Source organism: Chironomus tepperi, unplaced genomic scaffold (assembly GCF_022539635.2).
Source record: "Chironomus tepperi strain 1889 unplaced genomic scaffold, CSIRO-AGI_Ctep_v1 contig_170, whole genome shotgun sequence".
NCBI classification, from domain to species: Eukaryota; Metazoa; Arthropoda; class Insecta; order Diptera; family Chironomidae; genus Chironomus; species Chironomus tepperi.
The window spans coordinates 643,511-660,380 of record NW_027226292.1 but is presented as its reverse complement, the minus strand read 5'-3'; the positions used below and the strand labels follow the sequence as shown (position 1 = coordinate 660,380).

Here is a 16,870-nt window from a genome sequence, read left to right as displayed (position 1 = left end):
TAGTTTTGTATTCGCATTTGCAGTAAACACATTAAAGCATTAAACATTGAAAACATCAAAAAGAATGTTCAATGTTTTGATGGTAATGCTTTATGGCTAGGGATTTAACAGTTAGGAAATGATTAAAGTACCTAAGTATTTAAAATATTTTGATGACGATCGACAGTTTTAGCTTAAATTATTAGAACCACCTTTTCATCATCAAGTAATGAGCAATTTCTGTCAACCATAAATTAATGATATATATATAATGTAATTAATTAAAATACTTAACTGTACTTAACGTTCACTTTTATACACTTAATCATATAATTAATTTTAAATCACCTAAGCGTTGTTTAAACATGTAGGCGAACAATTTTTTAGAATTATTACATAAGAAAATTCGAAAAATAAGTAGAATAACTTAATAATTTTGACGTTTTACAAGAAATTAATCACACATTAATCTTCGGCACATCTTCTTCAATTGAATCCTTTCCTTTTACTTCTTTTTCAGTCTTACAATTAAAGAAATTTCTATTACCAAATAATGCATCCAAAACAAGAATTAGGAAAATTAAAATAGTAGCTGTCCACTGCCGACCATTAAGGACATTTCCAAAAATTAATGATGAAAATAAAACGGTAAAGAATTTTCTCATAGTAGTTACTAAAGCTAAGGGTAATGAACCAAAGCTTGATATCATCGTTGATATAAAATATTGACCAGCAGTTCCCATCAAAACAGTAATAGCCAAATAGTAACAAATCTCATAGTGTTTAATGCAAAATTGGACAAATCTCCATCCTTCGTAGTTTATGAACAGTAGTGGAATAAATATTAACGTACTCCAAGCATTAACATAGTACATAAAATTCAATGATGATGGCCTTGAAACAGTTCTCATTTTATCTTGTGCTGCACCGAGACATCCATCAAGTAACAGGCTTATCATTATAAGCATATATCCCCAAAATGTCTCGTTTGATGAATTTATCCCGTCCTTGTATATGAATAAACCAACTCCAAAAACGATCATCGAAACAAAGAAATATTTCTGAATTGTATAAGATTTCCTTACTACCAAGACAGCAAAAATCATCACTGGAATTGGTTTACATGCTGTGGAAATTAAAATATCATTAATTTGATGTACATTTTTAAATTTAATAAGACAAAAGATATCTAATGCTATTTAAATAAATAAACTTGAAAAATGTAGAACTTGCGATGAATGAAGAATATAGCGGTTAAAATAATAGTAATTAAAAATTTAGATTTTAAGATTCAGTCTCATAATTCTAATGAATTTCCGCATAACATAGCATATTATTAAAGAACCAATAGAAAACATTGATCAAATCTCGTTAATTAATTGCAAAAAATTCTTAATGGATAAAATACGTTAGTATTAGATGTGAACTAGCGTCGATTAACTTGTTATAACTTGTTTTAATGTATATTTGCCCACGCACGATTATTTAGGAACATACCTTTTCCAACAACTTGGACTACATAAGGAATATACTGAATAGCCATATTTGAGGTCGTCATAGCCAATAAGTAGAATAACGCTATGAAGAAATAAAATTTTTGTGGCGTTTCATTTGTTGGATGGTCATGTGTCATCATGATTCCTGGAAAAAAAAATTTTTGTCAGTTCACTTATAAAAAAAAAAAAAAAAATTTAATCACCTTTTGCAGTAATAAAGTACACTAAACATTGAATAGCTACAAATGCTGTTGGATAAACAAATTTTTCCCCTCCATAGTCATCCTTAAATATTTTTTCTTGGTAGACAGCCATGATACTATAACTCGCAAAAATTCCTAGCGATAGACCAATCAATTTAAATCGTTCAAAAAGTGATAACATAATTATTTCCTTGTTCTTTTAAAATAGTGTGTACTAAACGAATTATAAATAACAACTGATCTCCATCATGTGCATGCTAATCGCAATTCAAAATTGAAGTTTTCTCTCTTAATTCATTTCATAACAAATAATAAGTTTAACACATAACGCTCTCATCGGCTGCGTCTTAATGAATCATATAAATGTAAGCAAGAATCTCTTTTGTCAATGTTCTCCAATTGAGAGGATTTCAATCGCATCGAAAAATCTGTAAAAAAAAACTTCCCAGTAGAATGTTAAAAAGGGAATTCCCAATATTTAAATAAAGCTCTTTTGAACTCTCTGTTTTGTTCTCCACATGTAGATCCAGCTTCCCCTTCTCGTATTTGGTTTTATGACACATTTATCTGGTGGTCACAACCATCAAATTTTCCGACGATTCTTATCCAAATGGGACGTATGTCCTCGATTAATTTCCCATTCGCAACTTTCTAGTTATAAAGTGAAATTGAATATACGTGCATTTGGCTTTTGGTAATACACACAGTCGCGTAACTCCCGATTAGAGATGGTAATCAAAAAAATGTATAAGATTTTAATTATTTTATTTTTAAAAACTTTAAGGTGCTAAATTTTGCAACATTCTTTTATTGATGAAAAACTATGAATCCTTTAAATAGGTATTTCAGGAATTTATTAGTGTCATCAGATAACACCACGTCTAGTGGATATTTTTGGTCTCTCTTTTGCCAATTTTAAATTGAATTACAAAAGCATTAGTGCTTAACATTTGTTTGGAAAAGCTGGAACAAGCAATTCGAATTAATATTCTTTTTTGATCTAAGAACAGTTTTAAAATTTTTAGAACGTCCATTGTGCTAATCAAAAGAGTGGACAAAGCTTCGAATAAAAATTTAAAGTACATAATTTAATAAGAATAAAGATTGGTCTACAAATGTTAAAAACTATTTAAAGTCAATATTCAAATGACAAATGAGCGAACTCTTGGGTTATTGCTTACTAATTAAGAAAATTGTAAAGAATTAATTGTGGCGTGAATTCCTATCCTTTAAATTAGGCTATTTTAAGAGTAAATTCAATTTAAAATTTATTTGTGACTCTTTTTTGATCTCCAGTCTATAAATTCAGGAATATCTTCGTCCTCATCACTCTCTGTATCACTAGTTTTCATTATTGTGTCGTTATCACTCTTGATTATATTCTCTTGTTTAAGTTTTGTTTCAATTTCCTCCTTTTTCTTCTCCATCTCAAGCACCCTAAAAAGAGTTAATTAGTTTTTTTGATTGTAAAGGATTTTATTTTAAAATTTACCTTGACCAATTTCTAATTTGTTCATCAATTTCATCAATTTGTCTTTCAACAGTCGCTTCCTCATGCTCTTCATTAATAATATTTGTTGACTGAACTTCTGCTTCTTTAATTTCCTTCTGAAACTTGTCCCATTCTTCTTCCACTGGATCTTTGTATTCAAGATTTCTTGCCTTTGCGTCTTTTACTGGATCATCAAAAAAACCTTCTGGAAGTGCTTCATCAACTTGCATTTTTTCACTATCCACTTCTTCATTTTTTGTTTTTGCAGATTTTTTTGACTTGGGTTTTGAATCAAAAAAGTCATCAGGTATCTTATCATTTTGTGACTTGTCATTTGATACTTCATTTTGCTTAACGACTATGTTAGTCGTAGCTGATGGAGTAGATGGTGTACTATTTTTCAAAATTCCTTTTAATTTCTTTTCAGGCACTTCTGAGCGCATATCTTCAATAGATCTTTTTAATCCAGCAATTCTGTCGTCGTTACCTGTTTTTTTCGTTTGATTTTCTAACTTCTCTTTCAACTGTTTTGCAAGTTGTAAATTATCTTTATGCTGCTTTGCATTTATATGTACCTTCCAAACACTTTCTGACCTAACTATTGATTTACATAAAACGCATGTTAATTGACCATTATCATATTTTGCAAAAGGTGAATCAATCTTATTAGCATCCGCTGTTCGTGATTGTTTCTGCTCATTCATTAAGCGTCTTAAATCATGTTGACTTAATTTCTTTTTTTCTAATCGAAAAGCCGCATTCATTTTTGCTAAAAAAAATATTAGAACATGACGTATTTAACAGGATTCAATCATTTCTAAATGACATACTACTTACTTATCTTAATTAAACACTATTTAAAACTTAGTTTAAGCTCTTTTCTTTAATTTATTGATTTATTTAAAAATCGTTTAAAAAAATAATGAAAATTTAAAAGAAATCTCGAAAAAAAACGTTACAACAGTCAAATTCGTTATAGAGAGGTTCATAACCAAAACAAATCCTTTTTTTTTTTTTTTTTTTTTTTTAAAATAAACTTTTTATTCATTAAATTTTTAACTTAATTATGTACAAAGTTTGGATACATTTTATTTGTATTTAAATTTTTAAGGATTCTGACTTATCGCCTTCAATCACTTAGTTTTTGATTTTATTTTGAAATTGTTTTGCTTTAATTTATGTTATGGTTTATTCGGTGTTTCGCGACGCAAGACGAGTGTTGAAATTCGCTTGCAACTTTCCGACGTAGTCCTCAATAGAGGGTATTTTTGCTTCAGTATGTAGATCTGATATCCTTTCATATCTTGTTTTGTTGAGAACAATTCTCAAGAATTTGTTTTGTAGTACTTGTAGTTTTTGTAGATGTGTTTTTGCCATCCGTTCAAATGCTGGACAGCCGTATGTGAAGATGGGTCTCACGGCTAGCTTGTAGATGAGAAGTTTGTTTCGAACGTCGAGATGTGAGTTCCTGCTGATGAGGGGATAAAGTAGTCTTAATGCATGTGAGCTCTGTTGGTCACATATTCTACATGCTGCTTTAGTGTCACTCTCTTGTCGATTATCATTCCCAGATATTTAGCTTCGGTTTCCCATTTGATGTTTTCGTTGAGGAATTTGATGTTGTCTTTAGGAAGTTGCCTGGAGTACCTATTTGTGATGAATAAGGCTTGAGTCTTCTGTTTGTTGAGATTTATTTTCCATTTGTTCATGTATTGTTGTACTTTTCTTCCAGTGTGTTGTAGATGTGTTACAATATCGGCTGAGTTTTCTGCAGAATGATACAATGCAGTATCATCTGCGAAGAGTGCGATATTGTTAGTTGTTTCTCTTACAATATCATATGTGTAGATGTTGTAGAGAGTTGGTGAAAGCACTGCTCCTTGTGGTACTCCGAATTTGATTTCATTGGTTTCTGAGAACTGACCTTTAATAAAAACTGAGAAAGTTCTTTCACTTAGGAAAGATCTTACAGTTTTTATAAGTGGTAGTGGAAACCCTAATTTGATCATTTTAAACAAGAGTCCGTTATGCCAGACTCTGTCAAATGCTTTCTCCACATCTAGGAAGATCATTCCTGTTGATTTCTTCCTGCTTATGTTTTCCTTTGCTGTTTTGATTACTTTGATGAGTTGGTGAGATGTTGATCGTCCTGTGCGAAAGCCACACTGTTGAGTCGGAATGATGTTGTTATCCTCCAGATGCTCGTTTATTCTATTCAGCAATACTCTCTCCAATATTTTGCTTAGGGAACTAAGCAAGCTTATTGGCCTATAGCTGCTCACTTCGTTTGCTGGTTTGCCAGGTTTTGGGATCGGGATTACTTTAGCTTTTTTCCAAACTTTCGGAAAATAGTTAAGTTTGAGACACGTGTTGATGATGAACTTCAAATATTCGAAGCCTTTTGGTGGAAGATTTTTGAGGAGTATATTGTTGACATCGTCTAATCCTGGTGCTTTAGGATTTTTCAGATTTCTTACAATGTATGAGATTTCCTCTACATTTGTAAGTTCTGTGCAGTCACTATTTTCTCCTTCCAATGTTTCCTTCACTGCGTTGTCTACTTCCTGGGTATGTACTGGGTTGTTGTCCTCAAGTGGATTTTCGTGAGCTTTACGAAAATAGTCACTGAGAACGCTGGCTTTTTCCTTATTAGTGATGAACGTTCTATCTGCATCAATCAACGGTGGCATCGATTTTGAACCTTTCTTGCAATGCTTTGCAATCCTCCAGACTTTTGGTTTGATGGTTGGATTTCTGAAAGCCGCTTATTCCAGTTTGTATTTTTGAGTTCCTTAATTTTGTCTTTGATGACTTTCTGTAGGATGTTTAATTCAGTTTTGATTTGTTTATCTCTGCTACGTTGCCATCTTCGTCGAAGACTTCTTTTCGTCCTGATTAAGTCTTTGATTTCTGGTGTGAGCTTTGTCGATTCAAAGTTGATCTTTTTCTTCTTCACAGTTTTGTTTCTGGAATCCATGATGAGTTCTGAGAATACTTTGATATGATGTTCTATCTCCTCTACTGTGTTGCATGGGTTTTCCAGAGTGCTGTCTTCGATGCGACGAGTTATATACGATTAATTTTTTCCAGTTGGCATTTCTGTAGTCATATCTGTAAACTGTGTTGTCTGTTCTGTCAACTTTGGATGTCCTGATTTGAAAATACACAGCGCAATGGTCACTCATTGCCTCTGTGCATTTTAGCTGTACTTCAGACTGGAATTTGAGAGCATTAGGTCGATTGTTGATACAGATTTCGTCGGATCTTCTGGATAATACGTTGGTGAATCGGGGTAGTAGATCATGAACTCCCCGGACATATCCTGTTATTGTCCCGGCTTTGTTTGCTACGTTGCAATTCCACTCTCGATGTTTTGCATTGAAGTCAGATGTAGTAGTTTCCTCTGATGTTTGTTATTTTGTTGATGTCATCTCTTAGATGATCGTCTATTTCCTTCCTTTGCTTCCTCCTGGAAGATAGACGGAGAGGATTTTATTGATTCGTTGATGAAGACTTTTATTCCGATGCATTCTATTAGCTTTGTGTTGTAGCTTGGTTGAAGCTGATGTTTTAGATTTCTTTTGACAATGATCGCAACACCACCTTTTGGTCTATCAATGCGATCAAATCGATGAATTACGTAGTCAGGATGCGAGTCTACTTTGGAGTTTGGTTTTAGGAATGTTTCTATGCACGCAACATCAACGTTTTGCATGCTGAGGTAGTCGAGAAATGCTAACATCTTATCTGCAAGGCTGTTAGCATTCCAGTAAATTACGTTGATTCTTTGGTGACTACAATCCATGTTGACTCATGTAGATTTTGGCAACTTTTTGGCCGATGGCTTGTTGTATCTGTTCCTCTTTTAGGTACTCTGGCTTTTTGGTGATGATTTCGATGAATTTGATGAAGAACATGCATTCATCGATTGTGCCTTGGGCTGGTGAAATTTGTTCCTTTGTATTACCACATCGACCTTGTTTGTTTCCAAGGTTAGTGAATTGAAGTCTAGGTCCATAATTTCTACAACCTGTGTTGAGTTCTGTTGATGATTGTTATTGGTCTTTGGCTTTGACCTGTTGTTATTTCCATTCCTTCCCCTTCTCCTATTTCTTCGGTTTTTGTTTTGATTTCCCTGATTTGAGGGTTTCTGCTGTGGATGATTATTTTGTGATTTTATGGTGACTGGTGCGGAGGTTTCAGAAGCTGGTTTTCTAGATGTTGTTGGTACCGGTTCTGGGATACTCAGCTGGTCTTTGTGATGTAAGTTGATCAGATCCGCCTGATCGTTCACCTGCTTTTGATGTTGGTGGAGCATTCCTTTGTTGTCCAGCAGGATTTCGTGAATTCCTTTGTTGTCCAGCAGGATTTCGTGAATTCCTTTGTTGTTCACCTGATGGTCTGTTTTGATTTCGGTTGTTGTCGTTCATTGATTTAGCTTTCCACTTCTCGATTATTTGTTTCCTGATGTTGCATTCTTGTGAGATTGCTCATTTTCTCGCCGCAGAAGTGACACTTTAGTTTTTCGATTGGGACCTTGTTGTTTCAATCGAAATGTAAGGACTTTTTGAATCATGCTGTTCAGAGCATCTGAAACAGATTAGTGGTTTGTTACAACCACGTTGTCCATTCAAACATTTCGAACAGAAAGAAGGTCCGTTACGCCTGTTGTTGTATTTAGCCCATTTTACTTTGAAGCCGTAGACACAGTTAACCTTTCGAAGGTTTTCCAAAATGTTACCTTCCTGTACTTTATTAAAATACAGAAGGTAGTTCTGGTCGTCGTCGTTTTCGTGTCTCCTTTGTTTCATTGTCATTTTGACAATTTTAACTGGTGAATGTTTTCCGTTTTCAACTCCTTTTCCAAGTCTACGATCTCCATCATTGGAAGTCCGTAGAGCACGAATTTCATCTGTGGTTCCTGGTTTGCATTGTGAAAGTGGTGTTGTTTTTCTCTGAGGAGTTTGATGAATCTGTCGTAGTCGTCCCAACTCTCCGTTGATACAACTTTTGTTTTGAGTTTATCCTTTTTGACGTTGATCATAAAACTCCTGGGTTGGTTGTTGATCTGGTTCATCAACCTTCTTTCCTGTCCTCCACCACTAGTTATATGGATCGGTGGTGGTTTCGGTTTCTGCTGTGAAGGTTGTTATCTTTCGATGATGATGATATTTCACTTTGTTTTGGTTGTTCTGGTGCATTGCTGTTATCTCCGCTGAAGTTGAAAAATCTGTCATCGTACAGATTCATCCTGGCATTTGAGAAGTCAAATTGTTTTTTGTTGTCATCTTTCTTTTTGCTAGCACTAGATATCTTTTTGGCTGGCGCACTGAAGATTTCAAGTTGGCTGCGACGTTTTTCTGCCCTTAATGGTTGGACGAATTGATCCATTGTTGTCTGTTTTGTTTTGAGATTTTCCATCTCAATGTCATGTTGCTTTTCGTTGTTTATATCCTCGGTGATGAGAGTTGTCACGGGTGCTGAATCTTGTTGTTGAGATTCAGATTGTTTTTCCGAAAGTTTTTGGTTACTTTCCTCGTTGTTGAGATTTGTTGTTGTTTCTACCATTTTGCCGAAAAGTCAAAACACGTCTGAACAAGTTGAACTAATGAAAATTTAAAAGAAATCTCGAAAAAAAACGTTACAACAGTCAAATTCGTTATAGAGAGGTTCATAACCAAAACAAATCCAATAATCACACAAAATGATGAAAAAATTTAAATACTATAAAAGTAAGGATAAACTGCCTAGTTTGGACGATGTCATCGACTGTAGTGAAAATAATAAGCATGCAGTGAGCATAATAATATTAAAATCAATTAATATTTTAACTTAAAATTATTGTTTTAAATGTTAGGTTGATAAATTCACGATTGATATCAACAAAGAAATACCAAATATTGGATTAAAAGACTTAAGTGATTGGAATATATATAGCTTGAAAGATTGTCCAGGACTAATAATCATTAAAAATCCTTTTACATCACTTGGTCAACGATACTATATAAAGAAACTGTTGAAAGATTACACAAAAAATCATCCAAACAATTTACTGGAATCAAGATTTAAAGAAAATGTCATCAAGGATTTTTGGACTTCATGGACTGAAGAAGTCGATCAGCAACAAAAAAATTTAATTAAAAAATCAATGAGATGGACAACTTTAGGTTATCATTATGACTGGACAAATAAAGTTTACAACGAAGAGAACAAAGATGAATTTCCTGAAGAGCTTTCCAGACTTGTTTCTGTATTTGCTGAAGTTTTGAATTTTAATAACTTTATATCAGAGGCAGCAATAATAAATTTTTATCACATAGGATCTACATTATCAGCTCATACAGATCATTCAGAAATTTGTCATGCTCCACTTTTTTCCATCAGTTTTGGACAATCTGCAGTTTTTCTTATGGGTGGATCATTCAAAGATGCCGATGCTGTGCCAATCTTACTAAATTCAGGCGATGTTGTAATAATGTCTGGAAGGTCCCGATTAAATTATCATGCTGTTCCTAGAATTTTTGAATCAGAATCGCAAACATGGAACGAAAATGATGACACTAAAAATTGCAGCGTACTCAATCCTGATGATTTAAAAGAGTGCATCTCCAAAGAATCATGGAAGCAATTTGAAAAATATTTAATGGATAGCCGAATAAATGTAAATGTGCGACAGTATAAAAATAAAATATGAGGAAATTAATTTTGGCATTAAAATGAATTTTTAATTTCTATTAAAATGACTGTCTATCTAATACACGGAGATGTAATGCATGTACCAAAGCAAGAAAAGAAAAGAGAGATGAAGAAAAATTAAGGTCAGTAGTGTTGAAGCATGTAAGTAAATGTGTAATGAACAGAGAGTACGATCGATGTATTTGTCAAGACATTAAATAGCAGAAGAGAACGAGTGCCTTAAGTTGCAGCTTTTTAGTTATTGAAAGGTCATAAGGCGCCCAAAAACACAAACTCCAAAAATTTTCCATGTGTATATCTCATTGAATTGAAATCTATGGGAAAAAGTCAATAGAATCAATATGCAGTACTAAATGCAAATCATTGTTACTTTCAAATTGCTTCCAAATTACTATTTCATGATGTAAGAATTGAGAGCATTTTATCTGGAAGAATATATCATCTTCTATTTAAATCAATTTGCATCAATCAGTGCATTTGTTGCGTTCATACAAATAAATTATGCATTAAAAATGAGAGAAGAATATACAATTGCTCTAGTGAGTATATCCGTCGGTACTTAACAAACAATCTTTGTTCGCATGCACTGTAAAGAAAAGAAAAAAAAAACTCAGCTTCAAAAAATCGCGAGAGCGTAAAGCATGTACATACTTTTATGTCTTATTTCTCAGCTTGCTGGTTAGTTTTCAGCACTCATTTCAACGAATCACATCGTGTATTGATTCAATATCTTTTTGTTTGTGTAAAAAATTCAATTAAAAAGTTTTACTTCTAAAAGAATTTTCGAATTAAAATAAAAAAATGAAATTTGATTTCTTTTGACATGATCTAGTGATTGCTTCAAGATTGTAGCTGTAAATAGTCATAAGAAATAAGTGCTTAAGAACTAATGAATTATTATTTCATAATCAAAAAAATTGCAAAATCTCATGTGCACATCAGTTGAATTAAAAAGTTTGTAAAGTTTTAAATTCGATGCCTCAAGTCAGGCACAAAAAATAACAAATTAATACATTTTATGGTTTTAAATACAGTATAATTGAAAGAAATATTTGAGGATAGACAATTTGCTCTGTGAGAAAAAAAGAGGTGTATTTGGTTTTTAAATGTAGATTTTATTTCTGTGATGCAGTTTGGATAAATTGCAGCAACGACAAAAAAAGTGATCAAACACGTTTTTTCCAATCTCAGCACAGTCCAACTTCTTGCAAAACATTTTGCTGCAAATGTGCGATGCTTGTTTACTTTTTACCTTCTTTTTGTGCACACAAAAATAATATAAAGTGTGTGTTATAATAAATCGTATGTCGAAAGGAAGCATAAGTAAGCAGATTAATAAGTAAGGGTGCCAAAAACGACTTTTCAAAAATATTATTCAAAGCAATGATATGATTCATTACTAATAAGTGACTTGAAGATAAGTTATATGACATAATATAAGGATCCAGGAAAAAAGACAAGCTTAGTGACTTTTGAACAAAGTGTAAAAGAAAACTTCTCAAATATGCAAAGTAAAAGTGAAAATTTTGGTTTTGTTTGTTTGCTAACTGCGTAAATTGAACTCAATTTTATTAACTTTATTTTCTATCGAAGACTATATAAAATGGTGAAAGAAGTTTGTGCTGGTAAAAAAATGAGAAAAATATCTCAATTTAAGTTTGCGATCTAAATGTCAATGAAATTGAACAGAAGAATCAAATAAGGAGTGTTGTGTGCGTAATGATAAAGTGCATAATAATTTATTTGATGAGCAGCAATGGGAGAAAAATTCTCGTTCATAATATGGTGCACAGAATTTCATCTTTACATATCACTACGATAACATAACGGTATTCCATTCTACGCCAAAAGAAATATCAACGATTGTAGAGAAGTAAAAAAAAAGTGAGAAGTATAAAGAAAACTATAAAATATTCTTGACGCAGTGGAGAAGAAAATAACAAATTTCAAGTCGTGAGAGAGAATCGAGCGCATCAAAAATTACTATCTATTCATAAAGGTAATGCTAAGTTGTTTTTTAGAACTAGTTCGTTTTTACCAATTCGAAGGGAACTCGTTACATCTTTTTCTTCATTATTCCAGTATGATAGGTGCTTTAATAATGTTGTGCAAGATATTTAGATGTTCTAATACAAAGTACACCCTACTGTACATGACTATACCAAATGTTGTATTCTAATATAAACAATAGTAAAATTTCATTTTAAAAATTTTACACAAATATCAAAATATATATTGTTTTTTTGCCTTTATCTAGTTATATTAAGAACAAATAAAGCATTCAAAATACTCATGTGTTATCAGAATTAAACCTAAAGTAGAAAAATTTTGCAAATTAAATTTATACAATTTTCTTTAACAGTGTTAGTAAATAATAAGTTTAAATTTTTGACAGTTATAACTTCAACAATTTTGCTTTAAATCTAATTATTCTGAAAAAGGTTAATATTTCTAAACAGTAGAAATGTCCAATATATTCAAATACCAAATCAATTTCTTCAAATAACATCAAAATCGCCTCTGTACTTCATTTGGTACACTTATATTTCGGAAATTTATTTACAGCCCTATTATGCATTATCAAAATTTAAATTTCAAGGATCTCTCATGAAATAATGATTGAACAAAGAATGTATGCATTGGTTTACATCAACAATTTAAGATTGCAACATATCATACCTAAATCCATAAATTTTTCGATACATACATTCATTTTGAGCAAAATACTGTATTATTATGTCACATTTTATTGCATTGAAAAACAGCTACTTAGATATGTTATTTCAAATTATTTTTCTTTATACTTCTTACAACTGCACAAAAGCATGCAATATATACATGCATAAGTTAGACATTTTACATACAATTTTTCACGAAAACATATTGCTGTTGCTTCTTTGTGCCACTAGAAAAAGACCATTTGTATTTTTAAGCTAATAGTAGATTTAATAGCAGTCTCTTTCACAATTGCAGGCAATTTATTTTATTATTTTATCCATTATTCCTCTTTTCTGAATTGACTATACATATTTTCCGATGGAACTGACTGTTTACTATTGACATTTCTGATCGTATAGTATACAATGATCTTTGACCAAATACACCTTTTTGATAATTTGATGCTGTAAAATATTTTCATTACGTTCGCATTTATGGACACTTGTCGTCGTCATCATTTCAATGTTTAATTGCTATGATGATTTGCAAAAATATTGAAATGGGATTTACAAAAATATCCGATATGATTCACTACGTAAGCTTCTTAGTAATAGATATTTAAAGTGGCAATAAATAATGAGTGCCTATATCTCATCAGTTAATCAGTACATTTCAAAGTGAGCAGTCCAAATCATTTCCTACAGGAATTAAAATTTTAATAGACTTTCCCATTCAAACAGAAAAACTTGGAAAAGCAATTTGAATAAATGAGTTCGGAAAATTATTAATAAAAATTAATTTTCCTACTTGTTAATCAATAAAGCACTTTCTGTTTTAGTCATGCATTGTGTAAATATTTACGAGCATCAATTACAGTTCATCATTATAAAAATTCTCTCAATTTGTGAATTACAATATAGGATGTATTAAAAGCCATGTGATTAGATTGCGAGGTCATTTTACCTGTAATAAGCAATTTTAATTGTACACAAAAATTTGACCCTGAGTATATCACATACGTCTTTTTTTTACGACTCACTACAAATTCAATCTTTAAACTCTTACATTTTTCGCTCTTTATTGAGATAAAAAAATAGGATTTCTAATAAATGTTATACTCTAAGAAAGAGCAACATTGACATATGGTAACAAGCATGGCGAAAAGTTTACGTTTGTTTTACAATCAACTTGGACATAAGTACCAATGTGATTAAAAATGTTAAAATATTACTATACTTTTTGAAAATAAGCTTTATCATATCAAAAATCCTAAAATACCCAAAACAAAATAAGTAATTTCCAAGTTAATAAATCGTATATCCATTTACAGAGTTCAGAGTATCATGAATCATTTGCTCAATGATGAAAATACTAATACTTATTCAATTATTTTTGTAAATATATTATACTTGCAGACTAGGAGGAATTAACGATACAAATAATGCCAGCACTGCGTCTTTTTGGAAGGAAGTGGTGAGTTTTTGAAGAAGGGCAAAACTCAGTGTAAATAAATGACTGATTCTTCAATTAACCACTTGTTTTTAATTTATTTAGGTTATTTGGATCTGATGATCTCGTATTTCCCGGTATATTTGAATTTGCCTTCCGCATTGTATGGTTAGTTACATCCCATAAATTATCCTAAAATCAACATTTACTGATTTACTTTTTTCATCCTGTAATTTATTTCTATCCTGTACAACATAGGTTAGCGTTAATTTCGTGTGTGATAAATAAATATTGGCACAAAACTTATACATGCGATGAGCATGGATTTATGATAAGAATATATTTAGCCTCAATAATTACCATTATTTGTATAAATTTGATTCTTTGTGTGCTATTAATCAATCGGAGTGCTCAAGGTGCTATAACGGATGTTAACGCAAGAAAATTTGTTGCTCCATTGTTAACTTTGAAAGTTATATTCATCATTCCTGAAACAATTCTCAATATTTTCGGTAGCATTTGGGCATTTTGCGGATCATTAAATTGTGAAAATGACGACTTTTATTCAAAGACAGTGATTGAAAGTATGTTTTGTATCAGTGTTGTCCAAATTGTTTGACGCGGCACTCATGTGTCATGAACCGCATGTCGAGTGCGGCTTCGGTCGTAGCGCACAACTAAAGTGTGTCGCGGCACAATAATGTTTGGGAAACACTGCATTGAATTAAAATAATTATAAGTTAAATGCTTTAACTCTTTTTCCTTCTTTATAGTCACTGTCGTTCTGAACTGGATAGTATTTGGTCTCATTATATTTGGATTCTTGCTAGTGTATAATCCATTAGGTTCTTCTAAATATCGAAAAACTCATCCAACCGAAACCTTTTTGCACAAAAAAGGTAATTAGCTAGGACAGACACTTATAAATAGATTATTTTTTATTGATTTATTTATATTTAGTTTCAAAGGTGTGGATAAATCGATTCCGATGGGTTTTTTGCTGTCTAAGACGTGACGAATATGGTCAAGAAGCTTTCATGCAAGTAGCTAGCTTGTTAAGTGCCTTATTTCGTAGTACTGATTTAGTTCCTTCAGGTATTTTGAAAAATAATTCATTATTAAATTTTGTAATCAAAGCAAGAAACATTTTCAGACATTATTGCTGGATCCATATTACTCCGCGTAAGACAAAAACGTGAGACTCGTGAAATGCGAAGAATAAGAATGCTGAACGATGATGGACCAAGATACACAACGGATATGATGAGATTATTTGCAACGTCTCCATCTTGGATGACAGTTGCAAATGCTCGATATATGCTACGTTTTGCTCTTTCATCTTATGGTTGGCCAATGGTTTGCTATTTGAAATGTTGCTCAGGTTGCTTTAAATTACTCAGAAATGCTACATGCTGTGGATGCTGTAGAAGTCAAAACAATGTTGTTGATGATAATTGCTGCTTATGTCATTTTGGTGGTGTTAGAGAAATTTCTCGACTTCGAGCAGATGACATTGTTTATGTTTCGTTTAAAAATCATGTCTTCGAATTACCTTTTTGCTTGCTACTTGATCATGTCAAAAAGCAAATTGTTTTAACAGTTAGAGGAAGTCTATCATTCAGAGACGTTTTTACTGATTTGACCGCAGATGCTACTGATTTTCAAGCGCCTAATTTCCCACCTAATTCAGCTGCACATCGTGGTATGGTAATAGGTGCTGAAAAAATTATAGAAAAATTAGAAGAAGGAAGTCTCCTCGATCGAGTTTGTAGCACGTATGCAGATTATACATTAACTCTAACTGGACACAGCTTAGGTGGTGGAGTGTCTATTTTAATAGGTGCTAAACTTAGAGAAAAATATCCTGATTTAAGAGTTTACGCATTTGCAACACCTGCTGGACTTTTGTCTCGTGAGGCTGCACGTATAACTGAGTCATTTGCTTTCACAGTTGGTGTCGGCGATGACTTTGTAATGAGACTATGTGTAGAGTCAGTTGAAAATATTCGCACAAATGTCATTGAGACTCTAAGAGCATGTAAACTACCGAAGGTGAGACTTCAGTTTAAAATTTTATTTTTCTTTTTATTTGATTTAAACTTTTTACTCTTACTAGTATCGAATTTTGTTGAATGGATTTGGATATACAATGTTTACAATACCATCTCGCGATTTAGAAACAACATGGCGTGATGTGTCAGATTTAAGTGTCCAACAATCTGTTCCTTCACCATCTGATCAAGTTAATGCAGAAGCAGCACTTGTTTCAAAAGAAATTTCATTAAGAAGATTTGCCAAAACAAGACTTTATACTGGTGGACGTATATTACATATAATACGAAGAAAGAAAACAGAACTGGAAAAGTATATAACGACTAAAAGCTTCAATTTTAAGTTATTAAATTATTTTTATTTTGACATTTGACAGGAAAACAAAGACAGGTGGTCCAACATACGAAATGAAATGGTGTCAACCTGAAGAGTTTCAAGAATTTCGAGTCATGCCACGAATGATATTAGATCATCTGCCTGATAATGTTTTCAAGTGCCTTACAACAATTTTAGAAGAACAAAAAGTTCAAGATTCCAAAATATCATTGCAAAGTTTATGATGAGATGAAAAGATAGCCATTATGTTATATAATGAATGTAAAAAAATGAATAAGCAGCCCTATGTCATTGACTCGGACGTGACAAAATAAGATAGTAGAAAAATCAGTGTCCTTCTGGTATTCAACACAAATGAAACCAATTCTGTGATATTTTTAAAATGAGATATTAAATACATTACTTAGACAAATTAAAGTTACTTTAGAAGCTCATAAAAAAATTGTTAATCACGTTCTAGTTCATATAATCTTTAAAGATTCTAAAAGTTTTTATATTGTTTGGTTTTG

General features: G+C 32.1%; 4 protein-coding genes across 5 annotated transcripts; 2 read left to right on the top strand and 2 right to left on the bottom strand.

Annotated features, from left to right (window-relative positions):
* Window positions 1–48: 48 nt before the first annotated feature.
* LOC139088771 (solute carrier family 35 member B1 homolog) lies at window positions 49–1,928 on the bottom strand. Its single transcript, XM_070638055.1, has 3 exons — window positions 1,679–1,928; window positions 1,477–1,620; window positions 49–1,105 (listed from the first exon to the last, which is right to left on the bottom strand). The coding sequence occupies exons 1-3, from the start codon at window positions 1,857–1,859 to the stop codon at window positions 438–440; spliced, it is 993 nt and encodes a 330-aa protein (XP_070494156.1). The 5' UTR covers window positions 1,860–1,928; the 3' UTR covers window positions 49–437.
* Window positions 1,929–2,426: 498 nt separating this feature from the next.
* LOC139088736 (zinc finger protein 830) lies at window positions 2,427–4,123 on the bottom strand. Its single transcript, XM_070638006.1, has 3 exons — window positions 4,008–4,123; window positions 3,171–3,939; window positions 2,427–3,115 (listed from the first exon to the last, which is right to left on the bottom strand). Exons 2-3 carry the CDS (start codon window positions 3,932–3,934, stop codon window positions 2,947–2,949), a joined length of 933 nt encoding a protein of 310 aa, XP_070494107.1. The 5' UTR covers window positions 3,935–3,939; window positions 4,008–4,123; the 3' UTR covers window positions 2,427–2,946.
* Window positions 4,124–8,842: 4,719 nt separating this feature from the next.
* Window positions 8,843–9,887, top strand: AlkB (alpha-ketoglutarate-dependent dioxygenase AlkB). Its single transcript, XM_070637994.1, has 2 exons — window positions 8,843–8,964; window positions 9,028–9,887. The coding sequence occupies exons 1-2, from the start codon at window positions 8,875–8,877 to the stop codon at window positions 9,862–9,864; spliced, it is 927 nt and encodes a 308-aa protein (XP_070494095.1). The 5' UTR covers window positions 8,843–8,874; the 3' UTR covers window positions 9,865–9,887.
* Window positions 9,888–10,756: 869 nt separating this feature from the next.
* LOC139088723 (diacylglycerol lipase-beta-like) lies at window positions 10,757–16,870 on the top strand. 2 transcript variants are annotated; one of them, XM_070637990.1, is made up of 9 exons: window positions 10,757–11,865; window positions 13,940–13,997; window positions 14,079–14,141; window positions 14,232–14,557; window positions 14,747–14,872; window positions 14,934–15,068; window positions 15,127–16,025; window positions 16,090–16,337; window positions 16,402–16,870. In XM_070637990.1, exons 2-9 carry the CDS (start codon window positions 13,966–13,968, stop codon window positions 16,583–16,585), a joined length of 2,013 nt encoding a protein of 670 aa, XP_070494091.1. In that variant the 5' UTR covers window positions 10,757–11,865; window positions 13,940–13,965; the 3' UTR covers window positions 16,586–16,870. The 2 variants fall into 2 exon arrangements, with proteins under 2 accessions (XP_070494091.1, XP_070494092.1); XM_070637991.1 differs by lacking the exon at window positions 10,757–11,865 and adding an exon at window positions 12,761–13,201.